Here is a 20227-nt window from a genome sequence, read left to right as displayed (position 1 = left end):
TCATATGACCTAGCCATTTCAGTTCTACATCTCTGTCGAAAAGTATATGGCTATACAAAAACCTGTGGAGTATCTATATCATGGAATACTATTTAGTAATAAAAGGAATGTTCCTGATAAACACAGCCGCATGGATAAATCTCAGAATACTTACACTGAGTGAAAGAAGCCAGACAAAAAAAGGGAACATACTGTACATGGTTCTATTTAAATACAATTGTAGAAAATACAAACTGCTTTATAGTGATAGAAAGAACTTCAGTAATTGCCTGGGGATTGAAAATGGGATTACTCAGGGGCATGAGAACATGTTGGACCTTGAAGAATATGTTCACTGTCTTGATTGTGGTGAAGGTTTCACAGATGTATACAAATGCCAAAACACATCAAATTGTTCACTCTAAGTTAGTGTTCAATAAAGCTGTTAAAAAATATTTTTTGTGTGTGTTCTAATTACTGTTTGTGAAGTCTGTCTTTTGACTGCGTCCTTTCTGACATCTACCCAATTTAAAGTAGTCCTCTAGTCACTGTATCAGATTGTCCTGCTACATATTATTTTCATAGCCCTTATTATCTGAAATGACTTTGTTCATTATATGTTCCTTTGTGCTCTTCATTTGACCATACATTCATGCTCAGAAAAATAGATAATCTTGAGTTGTCTGCATTCTTATTTTCTTTTTCCCCTTATACATTATATATCATCCATTTAAACAAAAGTTAATTTCATTAATTCCTTCAGCAATTATTTGTTGAATGCCTCTATTTTGCCAGTCACCGTGGCAAGTACCAGGCATATGGAGATGAATCAGTTATGATTCCTGCCTTGCAGGGCAGTCTTCCAACTATTGCTCTACTTATTGCCCTTCATTTATTTTGCAGTGAAATCTTACTCATCTCTTAAAACCTGGCTCAGATACTTGGTCAAGCTTTTCCTGACCCAATGGACTACTGCCTTTTTGGTTCTTCCTAAGCCTTTGTTTATATTATGTAACAACATCTGCTAATTTCCTCCCTAAATTCATTTGCCCCTTTTACGTTTTAGTGGTAGAACCAAGCCCCACCTTTCCCACCCTTGACACTAAGTTTTAGCTGGGCAGTCGGCCACCCAAACGTGGTTTAGCCTTTCTTACAGCTAGGTATGGGCATATGATTTCAGGATGCTACGATATGACTAGAACTGCTCTGTGCAACTTTTTTCTTTTTTCTCTGTGCAACTTTTGAGTCATCTTCATCTTCAAGATGAAGCCACTTGTCTGGTACTTATTCTTTCCCCTTCCCTCCTGAAAGGCCAGATTCAATCATGTGAACAATGAAAACAGCCTAGGAGATGGCAGAAAAATAAGATGAAAGAAACCTGGGTCTTTCAATGTGCTGCCAACCATTAAGGGTTCACCCCTGGGCTGTTTTGCAGAAGAGAAGTAATACCAAATATTATTTAGACACTGTATTTTTGCGTGTCTGTCTGCTTCTCTCTACTGCTCTCTTTTTAATAGCAACTTTTTGTGACTAATAAAACTAGCACTATTAATATTAACTTCCCTATGGCACTCCTTCTACATAACAAGTAGTTACTTTCTCTGGATTGGAAGGACATCTGGGAAAGAACAAGTGACAAATGTCCAATACAACAAAATCAAATCAATTTTCTGGGTATCTACTATGTGTAAGGGACTAAAAAGTTATATTACTGGTTATTTTAATTTTTGTTCTCAAAAATTAAATCTAATCTCAGTCTAACAAGTGTTTTCTATTTTACTGATTTCTGTCTTTATTATTACCTTCTTTAAACTTCACTGGGTTAATTTTGCTTGTTTTTTTTTTTTTTTTTTTTTTTAGCTTCTTTACATCGGAAATGTTTCCAGTAATTTTCTTGTATTGTAATAGCCACATCAGTATATTCAAATATCAGTAATTTTAAAATCAATTGTTATTGTTAACAACTGCATTTTGTTGAAGCAGGTAGTCAATTTGAAAACAATCCTTTGAAATTTTTCTAACTTTCTTTATGGCCCACCATGTGGCCACTTTCCATAAAAATTTCAAGAGTGCTAGAAAAAAGTGTATTCTGAAGCTACTGAGGGTAACGCTCTGTTTATGTGCATGATATCAAGCATGTTAATTATATAGCACAAAACTGTCTATATTTTTATTAATTTATTATTTAAAAATTTATTTTTTAAAAAGATTTTAGTTAAAAAAATTTTTTTTTTGTTATGTGTATTTATTTGGTGGGGGAAGAGGGGCAAGAGAGAGCCGGAGACACAGAATCCAAAGCAGGCTCAAGGCTCTGAGCTGTCAGCACAGAGCCCGACAGGGGGCTCGAACTCACAAGCATGAGATCATAACCTGAGCAGAAATCAGACACTCAACCAACTGAGCCACCCAGGCACCCCTAAAATATTTTAGTTTTTTAAGTAATCTCTACCCCCCATGTGGGCTTGAACTCATGACCACAAGATCAAGAGTCACATACTCCACTGACTGAGCTAGCCAGGCAACCCTCTATTTTTTTATAAGCTTATTTAACTGAGAAAAATGTGTTAAAATCTCCCACTATGAAGGACTTGTTTACTTCTTCTTATAAGTCTTTCAATTTGGTTCATACATTTTGAGTCTGTGTTACGAGGTCCATTCATATTTAGGACTGTTACATCTACCTGGAAAAGTGAAGATGTTGTTATTAAGTAGAGATCCTCTTTAACCATAATAATACATTTTGCCCTAAAGATGCGATTGTCCAATATATTTAAGATATTTCTCATGTAAGCAGCATATGACTGAATTTGTGTTTTTCAATCCAGTTTGATAGTGTTGGTCTTTTAGGTGAAGAGTTGGACTTTTCAGTTATTTCAGTATAATTACTGATATATCTATATTTTATTTCATCTATCTTATTTTGCACTGATGCTTCTAATATTCTGTTCAGTTTACATGTCTTTTTCTTTTCTTTCTTGTTGCCTTTCAGGTTATATGCTTCCCTCTAATTCCATATTTTTCTCTACTATTTTGGAAGTTATGACCTTTTCCTGTCCTCTTAGTAGTTTTCCTAAATTATCAATGTGGATATTTAATGTGTTACAGTCTAAATTTAATTTGTATCTCTACTTTCTTCCAGAACAAGAATCCAGACAAGAATACTTTTCCAAACTCCTTCTACCTGTTTCCCAAACTTATGTGCTATTTTTTAATGTATTTTTTAAAATTATTTTTGAGAGAGAGAGAGACAGAGAGAGAGAGATACAGAGAGACAGAGCATGAGCGGGGGAGGGACAGAGAGAGAGGGAGACACAGAATCCGAAGCAGGCTCCAGGCTCTGAGCTGTCAGCAGAGGCCGATACAGGGCTTGAACCCATGAGCCCTGAGATCATAACCTGAGCTGAAGTCACACGCTTAGCTGACTGAGCCAACGAGGTGCCCCACGGTTATGTATTTTAATTATTATCTTTATTTTTAACTCAATAAGACATTATTATTTTACTCATTCAGTATTTCTTTAGATATATATTTACTACTTTCTATGTTCCTTTCTCTTTGCAGTACAGATCTTCCATCTAAGCTCACCTATCTTTGGCCTGAAGTATGCCCTTTAGAGTTTCCTTTAGTGAAGGTATGCATGTAGCTAAGTCTCTCAGTTTCTTTGAAGAAAATTCTCCTTCAATACACTACAGATAATATTCTGTCTTATGTCCGTGCTTGTTGCTGTTGAGAAATCAGCTCTTGCTTTTTTAAAGGTAATGTTTTTCTCTCTGGCTGCTTTTGAGGTCTCTTTGTGTTGAATACTCTGAATGTTATCATGGTGTGTGTAGATCTGGATTTATTCTTATTTATCCTCTTGTAGATTTCTTCATTTTACTTCCTTACCCTGTAAACTGATTTCTTTCATTAGTTACAGAAGATTTCAGCTATCAGCTCTTCCAAATATTGCCTCTACTTGTCCTTTGAATTCCTCCTAGAATTTGATTAGATTTATTAGATCTTTTTTTCTATTCTTCCAGGTTTCCTGTCTCTTTTTGGGCTGAAATCTATATAATTTTCCAATTTTACCTTTCTGTTTACTAATACTCTTTTTAGCTATGTCTAATTTGCTATTAAACCTATTGGATTTAAAATGTTTATTTTGAGAGACAGAAGAGAGAGAGAGAGAGTGCACACATGTGTGAATGAGTGGGAGAGGGGCAGAGAGAGAGAGAATCCCAAGCAGACTCCATGCTGTCAGTGCAGAGCCCAGTGTGGGGCTCAATCTCATGAACCGTGAGATCAGGACCTAAGCTGAAATCAAGTCGAATGCTTAAGCAACTGAGCCACCTAGATGCCCCAAAACCTAAATATCAACTATTATATACTTTTGATTTCTAGGAGATTTCCTAAGTTAGATTTATTTATTTATTAAAAAAATTTTTTTTAATGTTTATTTTTGAGAGAGAGAGAGAGAGAGAGAGAGAGAGAGAGAGAGCGCATGAGTGGGGGAGAGGCAGAGACAAAGAGGGAGACACAGAATCTGAAGCAGGCTCCAGGCTCTGAGCTGTCAGAACAGAGCCCAACACGGGGCTTGAACTTGGGAACTGGGAGATCATGACCTGAGCTGAGGTCGGATGCTTAACTGACTGAGCCACCCAGGTACCCCCTAAGTTAGTTTTAAAATCTGCTTGTTCCAGGGTGCCTGGCTGGCTCAGCTGGAAAGTGTGCAACTGTTGATCTTGGGGTCATGAGTTCAAGCTCCACATGGGGTGGAAAGATTACTTAAATAAAGCTTAAAAAGATAAAATAAAATCTGCTTGTTCTATATAGTACTTTTAAACTTTTCTTGAAATGTATTATATATACTTACTATTTTTTAAAGATTTTGAGTAATCTCTACACCCAACAAGAGGCTCAAACTCACAACCCTGAAATCAAGAGCTGCATGCGTCACTGACTGAGCCAGCCAGGTGCCCCCTGTATGACATATACTTATTTAACATTTAGGGTCTAAATAAAAACTGAAGAATTTGTGAGTCTGATTCTGTTGTCTCTTCTTTCTATTAGCTTTTTGTCAGGTACTTGTATTCTGAATCTGTGTGTTTTCGTTCAGAGCCACTCATTTTATTTTGAATTTTCTTTGAGCACAGTGAATGAAAGCAGGTTTCTCCTGAAAGGACTTATGTTTGTTTGTAACAAGCTTCTGGGAGCACTAAGGATCCAGGACTGTGTCCAGCTAAATTCTTGGCTGGGGGATTTTAACGCCACCCAGTCAGGGTGAATTGGGGCTCTAAACTGATGAGAAAGCTGCCATGTGTTTATGGTTCGTAGGAAATGCTCTTGTCCCCAAATGCTCAGCACCATGATTCAAGATAGGCAGTTTTCCTTGTAGTTCTTTCTTTGATGAGAATAAGATGCTTCTGCTTATTTTTATTTCTCCCTGCCACTAAGGATGAGAACCTCTGGGCTCCCAACTATATGGGATAGTTGAGAGACCCTGAGAAGATCTTAGGTTCCATACTGTCTCTTTGTAAGACCTCAAAAAACAATTCTCTAGTTCAGTCAGTTTAGCAAATATCATTAGGGCTAAAGCTAGATCTAGTGCTCCACTTATTCTCTTAATTCACATCTTTACTTATTCCCTGGTGTGGCTCTTTCTTTCTTTCTTTCTTCTCTCTCTCTCTTTCCTTCCTTCCTTTCTTTTCTTTCTTTCAGTTTATTTATTTGTTTGTTTGTTTATTTATTTATTTATTGAGAGCAGAGGGAAAGAGAGAGAGGGAGAGAGAATCCTAACTAGGCTCCAAGCTGTCAGCACAGAGGCTGATGCAGGGCTGGATCTCATGAACCATGAGATCGTGGCCTGAGCCAAAATCAAGAGTCAGATGCTTAACAGACTGAACCACCACAGGTGCCCCACTGGTTTGGATATTTCTCATTTTATTTGGCTAGTTTCTTGTTTGTTTGTTTTGCAAGTTCACAGGATAATATGAGAAAATGTTTTTATGCTATATACAACATTTTTAGTTGTTTTCAGTGGGAGGATCAGTTTGGACTCAGTCTGCCATGTTGCCAGAAATTAACGTTTTCTATAATATTTAAATTTTTTGCCAGTCATTGCAAAATTTCATGTTTAGTCTTTGAAAAGACACAAGTATGACAATAATATGTTCTTTAAAAGACTCTAGGTTTGAAGAAAGACTTTTAGAAACAATTATTCTCACCAAAACCAAAGTAGATTTTAATAGATACCAATTAAAATTTTACAGACTGTATCTACTCAAGGTTGGATCAAATTGAAGAACAGAGTTGTGGAAACAGCACTGGACTGGCAGCCAGAGGACTTAGGAGTTTGCTGTGTGATTTGGGTAAGCCCTTTTATTGGCTGGCCTTTGGCTCTCTATGTATATGAGGGAAACGTAGGGCTGGATGTGCCTTTCAGGACCAAAACTCTGATGACTGCACAGAAGTATTCACTGTAAATAGACCACACTCAAGATCAGAGTTTCTGATGCTCATGACATTTCTTAAGGCTAGCCCACTTTCACATTTTAAAAATACTGCAGCCTGCTTTAAATAAGCATACTGTGAGACCATTAAAAAAATCAATACAAACTACTTTTGTAAGTCAAAATAGAGTCTTAAGGATTCTTAACATTTTGACATCTTTTCACATTCTGAGAACTTCTTTATTCTCTGTCCTTTCTGGCATTTCAAATTCTTTCATGTAGTTTTTAATATAATTTAGAGATTATCGTTTTTTGCATGAAAAATTATAAATACTTAAAACCTGCATCTGTACCATCTGCCAGGAGTTTATATGAAGAATTTTGAAAATATAGCCGCTCAAAACTGTCAGCATATTGCATTAATCGTTAAAAAAAAAAATCAACCCAATACCACACAGATTAAACTGTCTAAAGTAAGTTTTAATGCAACACATTCACAGGTTTACACTCTAAAGTTGTGAAGAGATTATCTTTTTCAAATTTGATTAAGTGCTGCAAGATGTGGAAGAAACTCAGCACTCAAATGAATTATATGTTTGATGTCATTTTTGGCAAAACCTCATAAAGTGTCACATAAAAGAAAAACATCTTACTTAAAATAAGGTCTTGACAGCAGTCTGGAATAGTTAACAACTCCACTCCCAAATGAGAATGCTGGTTATAATCAAAATTTTAATGACGATATTAGTTCTCCCCTTGAGACAATCTAAATATCAAAACAAAACAAAACAAAAAATAACGTGCATGCATCCACACACCCCTCACGTCTTCCTTTTTAAAGGGGGAAAATTTGTAATTATTTTAGTTCATGATCTCAATATTGAGTATAATGTTTCCTTGCACATTATAAGGTTTCTGCTACGAGGCAATGTCAATCAGTATGTTTTTGTTGTTTAGTATTAATTCATGAGAGGTATAAATAATGCCCGTCAGCAATGGAAGTGGAGTCCCTGGGTGTCAGTGCCCTCACATCTTCTAAACCCTAGAGCTGAAAATGGTGGGAACTTTTTGCCTTTCAACTACATTTATAGTCTTTACATCTATCGTCCTCTATATCCTACTCTCTGATATGAGAAAATTAAAAGGAAGAACACCCCTAAAATCAAGTTTTCCATTTAAGAGTTATCAGTCAATTTCACTTGGAAAGTTTTTTAAAAAGCATATTACAAACAAGATTATATTAAAAACAACTATGGAAAACATGATGCCACATGTACACGTGTTTCTGGCATGAAGATAAAAAAAGTCCAGAAAAACAAATATTACACAGTTAACCATGGTTGTCTTTGGCAGAAGTATCATGGGTGATCTTTTTTATCCTTTATGCTTTTCTACATTTCTGATATTTTTGCAAAGAATACGTTACTTTTATAAATGGAAGAAATAATACAGCTTTTTAAAAAATTGACAGTTATGGCCAAAGATTAATACTTACTATCAATTAACCTATTTTTACTGGATTAGGAATGGCATCAATATTAGTAACAGGAAGATAAGGTGCAGTTACTAAAAATATAGTTAAAGGCTCTTGTCAAACTTCCTATATGGGAATTACATCTACCAGCAGGCAGAAGTAATGTTCATTTAAAAACTATTTTTTTAAGTTGATTTATTTATTTTGAGAGAGAGAGTGTGTGTGAGCAGAGGAGGGGCAGAAAGAGAGGGGGAGAGAGAGAGAGAATTGTAAGCAGGCTCTGTGCGGTCAGCACAGAACCTGATATGGGGCTCAAACTCATGAACCGTGATGTTATGACCTGAGCCAAAACCAACAGTTGGATGCTTCACTGACTGAGCCACCCAGGTGCCCCAATAGGACAACCCAATTTTTTTTCCCAGTGAGCTCTATGCCCACTGTGGGGCTTGAACTCATGACCCCGAGGATCAAGTCATATGCTCTACAGATGAGACAGCCAGGTGCTCCTCTCATTTAAAAACTATTTTAATGGGCACCTGGCTGGTTCAGTCAGTAGGCATGTGAGTCTCCACCTCAGGGTTGTAAGTTTGAGCCCTATGTTGGGTGTAGAGATTACTTAAAAACAAAATCATTAAAACCCCCGCTCATGGGCTGTCTCTCTCTCTCTCTCAAATAAAAAACAAAATAAAATAATTTTAAAAATTTTTAACGAAAAAACAAGAACAAAAACTATTTTAAGACAGTGAAGGACTGCAAAGAGATAGGCCTGACACATTGGTTTATAAAAACAGCAGCCAATGAGTCCTAAACAACCGTTAGGAAGACTGGTTAAAGTCTATTTTTCATTGCACATAAACATTAAATGTGCCCATAATGTATGATTCTCAGAGTAAGGCTCAACAAGATTTGCTAATGACAGCTAGTGAGAAAGTCTGAGATGGACTGTCCAAAAAAGAACAAAGTACTTTATGGACTCTCAAATTAAAGACGGTCATCTCTTATTCACTCTACCAAAAGATTAAATTCTTGGTCTAAATGTGAGGGTATGTACATCTTTACATTTACTATATACCTTTAAAAATCTTTACTATTTTTTTTAGAAATTATATTAATGAAAGACATATTATTAAAAATATAGTATGCTTTCTGGCCCATGAAGGTAGTGGCATGTATTTAATACAATTTTATTTGAGAGACTGACTCTCCTTGCTACAGAGGGAGTTTTATTTTTTTAGGACTTCTAAGAAATGAAGTATTTGACATAACTAAATATTTCAGAAAAGAGAATCTTATCTCTAATTGATTAAAATGATAATTTTATTTTTTTACCAATTAGGTTGGAATCATTACCCAGTCTCTGTCTTACTAAACAATAAGTACCATCTAAACTTTTCTTAATTGAATGACCATCAATAATTTTAATACTGACATGCTCTCAAAGTATAATGAAATACTATTAATAGCAAATCCATAATATTCCATTACTATTAGTTCTTGTGCTTTCTTACTTGCTGTCAAGTGGTCAGCTATCACCTCTTGCAACTGCCAGAAAGAATGTTCCTAGCTGTGCCTTTCTCTCTCACTTTTTTTTTTTTTTTTAATTTTGTTTAAGTCCAATAAAATAGTGGGCTAGCAAGACACAGGCCAGCCCCTACCCTGGCTTTTCTTTTGCTTGTTTGCTTGCTTGCTTACTCATTCATTCATTCATTCATTCATTCATTTATTTAATTCTTGAGGTTATACTTCATATACCATAAAATTTCCACCTTTAAAGGGTACTCTCCCTCACTGTTATTATTCTTTAATCTGTTTTGAACTTAGAACCCAATAATCAATTTGTTAGTGCCATGTACAAAGTAAGAATAAGTAGAATATTATTGATGGCTGGCCTGAGAGGCTTTCTATGGGTCAACTGCAAATATACTTTTAGTCTTCTGTGTAAGTAACATTAAAAGTTGCATGCAGGGGATGCCTGGGTGGCTTGGTAGGTTTTGGCATTAGACTCCTAATTTCGGCTCAGGTCATGATCTCATGTTTGTGAGTTTGAGCCCCACATCAGGCTCCACGCTGACAGTGCAGAGCCTGCTTGGGATTCTCTCTCTCTCTCTCTCTCTCTCTCTCTCTCTCTCTCTCTGCCCCTCCCCTGCTTGTTCTAAGTAAATAAATAAACTTAAAAAAAAATAGAAGCACACAGATTAAGAGTAGACTATGGGAAAAATAGGTCTGATACTTCTAGCCTTCAAGAAAAGAATGATGACTCAAGTACCTGAAGTAAGTTAACTGCTTTGGAAAAAAGTACCAGTTTGCTTAGGGAGAGGAATGGATTCTGCATGGCATTAGGCACAACACAGAGCTAACATTCCAAAAGCACTTCTGATTCTTATAAAAACCAAGGTTAAGCTAGTTTAACATTCTGTGTTAGATAGATGAAAAGTAGTCAAAAACTATATACTTTTACAACCTATCAAGCCTGAGGGGCCCTAGTCGGCCTTAATGCAGTGTTAAAAAGAGAGTCTGACAAAACTTAAAATGGCTCAGTGCAATTTGAGAGGTACAAAACACCCCAGGGATGTGTTCATGAAGAGGCTTTAAAATTCTTTCTTGATTTACAAGCTCAGATTGCCCTTCTTCCTCTAATTTCTGGCACCAGTCAGAAAACAGGTATTGTGTGCTTAGAACTTTGAAAAGAGGATCTGATACCTTATCTCTCAAAAAGTGATTTGAGAATATGTCCTAACCTGTATCTCTATGTGATTATTTTCAGTTTGGTACTAGTTTTGATATGATAAAACTCAAAGAAACCTGGAAAAAATTAGAGACATAATTTCATGAAAAGGATTATACAGTTTATTAACCTGACGGAGCCAACAGAGGAAAGTGACCCTATCTCCAATTAACTATCAATCTTATTCAAAATTGATACAAAACCCCTATGCATAGGCTTGGATGACTCACAGTGGGACTTTAGAGAAACTCCCAGGCTGTAAACAGGATTGTCCTGCAGTACATCTCTTCTGACATTGCTGATGTCTAAAGTCAAATACTACATTCCTTGTTTACCTAACTTGGGGTGTTAGAACCTACTGCAAATTCTGTATTCAACTGAGAATATGATTTAACTATTTTGAATTTTAGAGTCAAATTTCACACTATCAAAACAATTCGAATTATACACTAAAATAATGGTTTTATTCCTCGATGTTCTGTTTCTTTCATTTAGTGAAACCTTTTATACATTATCTGAAGCCTTTAAATATATGTAGATGGCAAGTTAATGGTAAAAATTATGAGTTATATTTATGTAATGCTGTTCTTATAATATCGAGGTATAATTATACGTTCTCTGACAACATCCTTGTGATATAAGGAATAGCAGGCTTTGAGCTTTTCTGGGAAGACTGAAGAGACAATGGATGGTCCTATATACATTTTTAATACATAGAGAAGCTTTGTTTTACATTGGTTTAAAACAGATTAATAGGCTGGCTCAATTGTAAGTGTATGTTTTCTTACTAGAGCAGAGATGTTAAGAGATTTGGGGGCTATAGATCAATATTCTTGGGGGGGCAGCTTTTTGGGGGCATAATTGGTGTATAAAAGAGCTGCACTTGTTGGACATATACACTTTGATGGTTTTGGACATGTGCCTATACCCATGGCACTATCACCACAATTAGGTAACATCAAACAGCAATACATTCAGGATTGTTCATTTGTATGGGGCCTAAAGTATTTACTGATGTAAAGGCAACAAAAGTATTTTATCTTCTGCCATAATGTAATTGAAGGAGTTAATAAGAAGTAAATACTTAATAGTAAAACATTATAAAAATACGAATAGCAGATTTTATCTTTAACTTATATAGAGATAAATAGATGGGTCTTGATTTTACAGTAACTTGCCGAAGGTGACAGAAGAGACTCAGAAGTACAACCATAGTTAGAATATAAATTCCTGTTTGTCTTATACCAATCTGGCTAAGGATCCAGTCCAAGAAATTGGGTAAAGATTATCAAACCAAAGGAATATTACTCTCTGATTAAAGATTTCCTAAGATGACAAAAGCCCAATAAAGTATCACATCTATTAGAACACCTGGCTAAATGCTAAATAGGATGCCTCCATTCACACAAGAAGGCCAGAACGGGGTAGATTAATGCACAAGCATTAGAACACAAAGCTTTTTTGTTCTGATGTTTTTCTGATATTTGTTCAAGTGCTTTTAATCTGAGGATAATACACTAAATTCTAAAATGAAGTGGCAATAGTAAACAAGTGTTAGAATTGCCAGATAAATTCAGAAAATCAGGAAATAATACTACTGGATGTTTTACTTAAGAATGTAGTCACGCTGGGGCGCCTGGGTGGCTTAGTGGGTTAAGCGTCCAACTTCGGCTCAGGTCATGATCTCGTGATCTGTGAGTTTGAGCCCCATGTCGGGTTCTGTGCTGACAGCTCAGAGCCTGGAGCCTGTTTCAGATTCTGTGTCTCCCTCTCTCTCTGACCCTCCCCCGTTCATGCTCTCTCTCTGTCTCAAAAATAAATAAACGTTAAAAAAAAAAAAAAAAAAGAATATAGTCAAGCTCACACTTAAAACCTTTTTAACAAAGAATAGGATTATAGAAATGTAACTTAGAAAGCATATGAAAGAAATACTTATTTTGCAATTTTGATTTATGTTGTATTTATATATAGCTATATTGATTACAGGCTTTAACTGCAACTAACACAGTATTAAAATTCAAAATTTCCATTTGTAGGATTTCGATAGGACAAAATGAAACCAGAAATAGCTATATTTTTCTTTTTAAAATTTAAAATTATTTTTTATACACCACTGTACATTTATTAAAGGTCTTCTCATTATTTAATTTACTTCTTACAAGAATCTTGAGGGGTACACAAAACATTTTCTACATGGATTTACGACAAGAGAATGGAGTCACACAGGCTTAAATAACTTCACTGTTAGTAACTAGACTTAAAAGTTTTAATACTTTCCTGTTTATTTTTTGATAAGATATAATATTCTAAAGTATTCTTCTAACCTTTAGTGTTACATATAACAAGCACTTAGTATTACTATCAAAAATTACTATTAAAAATAACAAAATTGGGGCTCCTGGCTGGCTCAGTCAGTTCAGCATCTGACTGTTGCTTTTGGCTCAGGTCATGATCTGATGGTTCATGAGTTTGAGCCCAGTGCACCAGCCTCTGTGCTGCTGGTGTGAAGGCTGCCTGGGATTCTCTCTCTTTCTCTCTCTCTCTCTGCCCCTCCCTCACTTGTGCGTGCATGAGCTCTCTCTCTCTCTCTCTCTGTGTCTCTCTCAGAAAATAAATAAAAAACTTTAAAAAAACACCAAAATTAATGTATTTTTAGACTCTCTAAATTAGCAGATGTGGTACATGCATCCAGATGTAAATTCGTTTGGAAGATAGGTCTATATTACACAATAGTTTATACATCAAAATATTCAAAATGCTCTTTTTAATAATGGATTATCTACTTCTAAGTTTGTTGGCAAATTAAATTTCTAGATATAGCATATAATATTCAAAAGACCAAACCATCCAGAGTTGCCATAATACTCAGGTAATTTAGTCTTGGATTAAAATAAAGTGTCTTATAAAAGCCAGATACGCAGGGGCTTTTATAATTCAGGGGCATTATATGCACGGATGTGTGGGTGGCTCAGTCAGTTAAGCGTCTGACTCTTAATCTTGGTTCAGGTCATGATCTCACAGTTCATGAGGTCAAGCCCCATGTCAGGCTCTGTGCTGATAGTGAGGAGTCTGCTTAGGATTCTGTCTCTTCCTCTCTCGGCCTCTCCCCTGCTCATTCTCTCTCTTTCTCTCAAAATAAAATAAACTTAAAAAAAAAAAAAAAAAAAGCCAGATATGCAGCCATATAGCCCAATCAAGAAATCTTTCTTGAATTGGTTCAGATGATGTATGAAGTCAAATATCACTTTCAACTTCTCTTCACGTGATGATCTTACTATGAAAATGCTTATGAGAACTTTTGGATCTGTTCCCAGAGTTTATATAGTTCTAACCATGGAATATCTTTCACCTGGGAAGATAGGCTGAGTTCTGACATATATTCAGGGAGGCTTAAAATTCACAAATCTTCCATAATAAATTAAAAGAATTTTTTTTAATGTTTAATTTACTTTTGAGAAAGAGAGACAGAGCACGAGCGAGGAAGGGCAGGGAAGAGACACAGAATTTGAAGCAGGCTCCAAGCTCTGAGCTGTCAGCACAGAGCCTGATGTGGGGCCCGAACCCACGAACCGTGAGGTCATGACCTGAGACAAAATTGGACGCTTAACTGACTGAGCCACCAGGCGCCTCTGTAATAAACATTTTTCTAACATTATACATACTAGTCAATTTAAAAAGATCAAGTAAGTTTAGAGGAAATACAATTCCAAGAAAAAGGTAATTTATAACGCATCACAGATAGGGGCTAAAAGCAAATTTTGTTCAGCATTTTAACAAGATGGTGATAATACAAAATTGCTCCTAATAGCATTCTAAAATTATTAGAATCAAAATAAAAAGACTGACTTAGTCCCTAGATCTTGGTTTCTAAATACAATGGAAAACAAGAATTCCCTGAAGTGGTTGATTTCAGGCCTGGAGAAGGGAAACCACAAGATCAATTTGGGCTTCTAGTGCTAGAAAGTAAAAATGTTCTCAAAGTGGGAGCCAGTTGAAAAGACACAGGAGCCAACCTGAAAGAACTACTAATGACCAATTCTGGTACTATCTGAACAACAAAATAAATCATGATAGTTTGGGATTATAACACATAGAATAAAATAAATACTCACAAGTTCATATTGATATAAATAAGTGAATAGTGATATAAATAAGTAAGTAATAGAGAAAGAGAGCGAGAGAGACCTCTTTCTTAAAGAATTCCAAGTAATAAAAGTAGTAAGAAAAAGGAAAATTAAAAGTTACCATTAGAACACCACAGTAAATAACTGTTGCCTATAGGCAAGATCCACCAATGGATACTAAAATTAGCGGAGGTAAGCTTGAAAAGAAACAGAATAGTCTCACAGTATCTCACCCCAAATACTTAAAATCTCAAAGGGAAAGAGTAACTTTAGAGTGTAGCAACTCAAGAGACACCACTTTAAATTAGTCATCAAGGCAGTATTACCAGTAAAAAGACAACAGACAACTTTATAATGCACTGGGAAGGACATATCATTTCTGTGGCAATCTTGCCAAAAAAAAAAAAAAAAAAAAAAAAAAGCATAACCTTAATCTAATCACAAGACAACATCAGACAAATTCAAATGAGACATTCCCCAAAATATCTAACTAGGACTCCTCAAAGTGTCAAAGACATGAAAGATAAGAAAAGATTGAGGAACTGTCATAGATCAGAGGATACTAAGGAGGAACATGATGACTCAATACAGTATGGAATTCTGGATGGAAAAACAGAACAGAAAAACAATGGTAGTGGGAAAATGGGTGAAATTCTTATCAGGTCTGTAGTTAGTTAACAGTCATGTATTAACATCAATTGCTTGGTTTTCACCATTGTACTATGGTTATATAAGATCTTCATGTTAAAGGTATATGGGAATTCTGTATTTGCAACTTATCTGGAAGTCTAAAATTATTTCAAAACAAAGCAATCAAAAATAAATAAAATGACCCACTTTTTGTAGAAGCTAATTTTAAATGATATTCAGATTTAAGGAAACTCCAGGATATTTCTAGAAGATATAAGGAAAATTAAATTGAGAAAAGTAATTCCTAATGTAATCCCCAAATATGGCATAACAAAATGGTTTTATATGGCTTTCTCATCAACAGACTGAAATAAGCTCTAGAAGAAATCTTCTCTTTTGTGTTAAGAAATCATTCTAAGACTTGGGGCGCCTGGGTGGCACAGTCGGTTAAGCGTCCAACTTCAGCCAGGTCACGATCTCTCGGTCCGTAAGTTCGAGCCCCGCGTCAGGCTCTGGGCTGATGGCTCAGAGCCTGGAGCCTGTTTCCGATTCTGTGTGTCCCTCTCTCTCTGCCCCTCCCCCGTTCATGCTCTGTCTCTCTCTGTCCCAAAAATAAATAAACGTTGAAAAAAAAATTAAAAAAAAAGAAATCATTCTAAGACTCAAACGTTTCTTTAATTGCATTTAATATTTTAAAGGCAGATAAATAATTTAAAAGAGCACTACTTATATTTAATATAAGCCTTAACTATAAAGCACTATTGCAGTAATTATCTATTTCCAATTCTCTCACTCTGACTAGATCATGAACTATAAAGGTAAGAACCTCCAACCATTGCCAACTTCATACCCCTAGTCCTGCATGGTTCTTGAGGAATGGGAGTACTAATAATTATTTGCTCAAAAATGAATTAAAATTTAAGTAAAAGATCTTTATAGTTGAAAGGAATTACTCTCATATATTTAAAATGCTCTTAATTATAAGGAACAATACTCTGAGAAAATTATGTCTAAACTTAAAAAATAGGGGTGCCTGGGTGGCTCAGTCGGTTGAGCGCCCCACTTCAGCTCAGGTCATGATCTCAAAGTTCGTGAGTTCGAGCCGTGCGTCGGGCTCTGTGCTGACAGCTCAGAGCCTGGAGCCTGCTTCGGATTCTGCGTCTCCTTCTCTCTCTGCCCCTTCCCCGCTCATGCTCTGTCTCTCTCTCTCAAAAAAAATGAATAAACATTAAAAAAAAAAATTAAGCTTAAAAATAAAATAACCTTCACTCTATTTCTTTCAAGTCGCAGTATTGCCAATATAGCTTGTTTCTGTTCAGGGTTATACTTTACCTACATGACCTGGTCACATATAAGTTTATCTTTTCTTTTCTTTTCTTTTTAATTTTTTTTAATGTTTATTTTTTTGAGAGAGAGACAGTGTGAGCAGGGGAGGGGCAGAGAGAGAGGTAGACGAAGATTTCCAAGCAGGCTGTAGGCTCTGAGCTGTCAGCACAGAGCCTGATGTGGGGTTCAAACTCATAAACTGTGAGCTCATGACCTGAGCTGAAGTCAGATGCTTAACCTACTGAGCCACCCAGGTGCCCCTTTCCTTTCTTTTAAATAGAGCTTATAATTTGTGTCATCATGGGGAGTTAATTTTTTAATAGTTTCATTCAAATACATTTTGGTGACTTTGAATTCTTCATTAAGTACCTGCCTTTACTATAACAGTCATTGGGGGATATGGTGCAAATAATCTAAGGACTATGTCCTTTAGATAGTTATGTGGTTATTACCTGTACTACTTAAAATAAATACTAATGCTGAGGTGCCTGGGTGGCTCAGTTGGTTAAGCATCCAATTCTTGATTTTGGCTCAAATCATGATCTCACAGTTCATGAGACTGAGCCCTGTGTTGGGCTCTATGCTGACATCGTGGAGCCTGCTTGGGATTCTCCCTCTCTCCCTCCCTCCCTCCCTCTCTCTCTCCCTCTTTCTCTCTGCCTCTCCCTCTCCCTCTCCCTCTCACCCTCTGCACCTACCCCACTTGTGCTCTCTCTCTCAAAGTAAATAAACTTAAAATAAAGCCCTAATAGCTTCATAAAAATCATAGTAAAATTAAGAATATATTTAACCTGTATAAATAGAAGGGTATTATTTTGATTAATTTTTATCAGCTTTATTGATAGTTTAGATTTTCAGTATCTTAACAAAAACAAACAAAAAACAAGAGTTTATATTTCATACTATTCAAACCAATGCACAAATATTTACACAAGCCCCAAATATAGGGCCTAAATGCTTTTTAAAAATTTTTTAAAGGGTATGCAATATAAGAAATGAACATTCCATTCTTGTGCACTCCTAGACATGTGTTATGGCAACATTTAAGTTTTGCCTGAGGACAAGTCTCTGTTAGTTTTCATTAATCTTCTTAGAATACCAGTTATGATCATGTTTGACTGAATTTACTTCGTAGACAAAATCCTAAATGGAAATTTATTTTATTGGCTAGCTGTCTAAGTATTAAAAAAAAAAAAAAAAGCAAAACTTAGAAAGGAGGGAGGAGGGAAAGAGGAGAAAAGGAAGGAAGGGGAGATGGAGGGAAGAGAGTAATGTTGTACAAGTGAAAATAAAAACCTGATAAATATCCTTACCTTCACTTTTTTTTTCTGCTTGTTTTGTTGCATTTTCTACTTTTTTTTGTTTTGCTGCTAACAGTTCCCGCTTTAACTGTCTTGCTTCTTTTCGGAGTTCGTCACTGTAAAGCAAAAACAGTTATATAAAGTACATAATACACGGAAAGAAAAAATTGTTTAGCAAAAACAGGCATATTGTTTTTTACATACACTAAATCCCTAAAAAAACACAAAAAAATAATGTAATTCATTTTGTTTCTTACCTGTGTATTGTGCTATGGAAACAGAGCTATAGAGTATTTTAGAAGCTGTCATTTTTAGAATAGCAATATAATATGAATTACCTATAAAATATACTCCCTATCAAGTATGTTAAACAGAAATAGATAAATGATAAATATCCCACTATTCTAATTCACTTGCCAATTTAGCGTTCTAGTTCCAGTTTAATAATTCATGAAGATCCTGAATCAAAACAAAATTTTAATATAAATTCTACTTACTAAACTTGCACATACACAAAAAGATGTGGCTTTAAAACTTTTGAATTCCTCAACTGGCACCAGTAGCTACCATTTATTAAGCAATTACATGCTAGGTGCGGTGCTAAAATGTTTTTAAACTCAGTTTTTTAAACTGAATTAATTTTTAACCCACTTAATACCATAGTTTGGCAAAAAATTTCCTCTTCTGTGAAACCTACAAGGCTGAGGTATTCTGATGATTAGTACAATCATGTATTAAAGGTAAACTGGGATATAAATATTGACTTCACTACAAGTCACTAGGTGGCTAGCTTCTACAAAGCCAGTTTTAGGATATATTCAAATTCATGTACTTATAAAAAATTAATTACCCATGACATGAACACTTAGGATCACTAGTGGCCAGTCAAGCTTTGAATGTCAGGCATCTACTCTATTTCAGTAAAAGCTAGAGTGGATAACAAACACTCAAAGAATCACTGTAAACCCAAGTAGGCAACAAGTCTAGAAAAGGTCTCCAAAGACACCCAAGCCACAGTTTACCGGGATCTTAAATCTAAATACTTCCATACTGATTCAAACTTTGTGCTTCTTCCTGGTCCCCAAATCTCATACTTTATTTTTCTTTTAAAGCATGTCATATATTAGTTACCAAAGTAATAGGTCTTACAATGTGCACAACTCAATTCTTACTACCTCTTTTCTACATCAAACACAAATGGCTATAATTTGTATCTGCTTGGCCTCCAAGATCCTGAATTCTGAAAATTCCTTCTAATTAAAATCTACTACCTACTTGGGGTGCTTGGGTGGCTTGGTCGGTTAAATGTCCAAATTCAGCTCAGGTCATGATCTCAAATTTCCTGAGTTCGAGCCCCGTGTCAGGCTCTGTGCTGACAGCTCAGAGCCTGGAGCCTGCTTTGGATTCTATGTCTCCCTCTCTCTGTCTGCCCCTTCCCTGCTCTCTCTCTCAAAACAAACAAACAAACAAACAAACAAACAAACAAACAAACAAACATTAAAAAATTTTTTTTTAATCTACTACCTACTTCCTCAGTTTTTCATTGCTATTGAACCTGTTCTCACTCAAAATAATAATGAAAGCCAGCTTCTTCATAGTTCATGATCTGTCAGCCGTATTCTAACCCAGCTGGCTCTCTATCCATTCTAGATGATACGGTCAGCTATTTCACTAATGTCCTCACCAGCACCTTTAATTTTCTTGACTTGTTTGTCCTTATGAATATGTGATAAGTACCTAGAAGACCTTGTTCACAACATGTTCCTAGAGACAAACCTCCAAAGAATGTTATTTTGTTAGATGTGAGATGTTGCCTGGGAATTTGTCCTTGTTCTGGTTGATTCCAATACGCATTCAGGTTTGGGACCCAGTGCATTAGGACTGCCATATAGCAATTATCTTCTCTTCTTTACAACTCCAAGCACTCCTACTTCACTAATCCTTTCATTCAGCCAACAAACATACTCAAATTTCCCTGGACTCTGCTCCAATCAAGTGATGATTATCTTTGCCACTGGACTCTTGGCCTGAAAGAACAGTTTATATATAGAGTCTACTTTCTCAGCCTCAAACTTCTTAATCTCTTGCAATCTATCCTTCTTATACTCTATTGAAACTGCTTCTGTATCAACCAAATTCAATGGTCTTTTCTCAGTCTTCCTTTTCCTCTTTGGCTTCTCTACCATTCAATATTAACCACTCCTTCCTTCTTGAAATTCTATCCTAATCAGACTATGTAC

The 20227-nt window shown here is 35.8% G+C and overlaps 1 protein-coding gene across 2 annotated transcripts in view; it reads right to left on the bottom strand.

Moving 5' to 3' along the window:
* Nucleotides 1-20227, bottom strand: part of CWC27 (CWC27 spliceosome associated cyclophilin) — a 191420-nt gene that overhangs the window by 80082 nt on the left and 91111 nt on the right. Inside the window, exons 11-12 of one of the 2 annotated variants that reach the window (XM_047872573.1) lie at nucleotides 18000-18103; nucleotides 6995-7173 (exon numbers count right to left, since the gene is read on the bottom strand). In XM_047872573.1, coding sequence (XP_047728529.1) covers nucleotides 7094-7173; nucleotides 18000-18103 — 184 coding nt within the window. In that variant the 3' untranslated portion in view covers nucleotides 6995-7093. Of the gene's footprint in view, nucleotides 1-6994; nucleotides 7174-17999; nucleotides 18104-20227 lie in introns of those variants that run through there. The other variant, XM_047872567.1, reaches the window with a different exon arrangement.

The sequence above is a fragment of the Prionailurus viverrinus genome, chromosome A1 (assembly GCF_022837055.1).
Source record: "Prionailurus viverrinus isolate Anna chromosome A1, UM_Priviv_1.0, whole genome shotgun sequence".
Lineage (NCBI taxonomy): Eukaryota > Metazoa > Chordata > Mammalia > Carnivora > Felidae > Prionailurus > Prionailurus viverrinus.
Note: the sequence above shows the minus strand (reverse complement) of the source record. Positions and strands in the feature narration are given on the sequence as shown.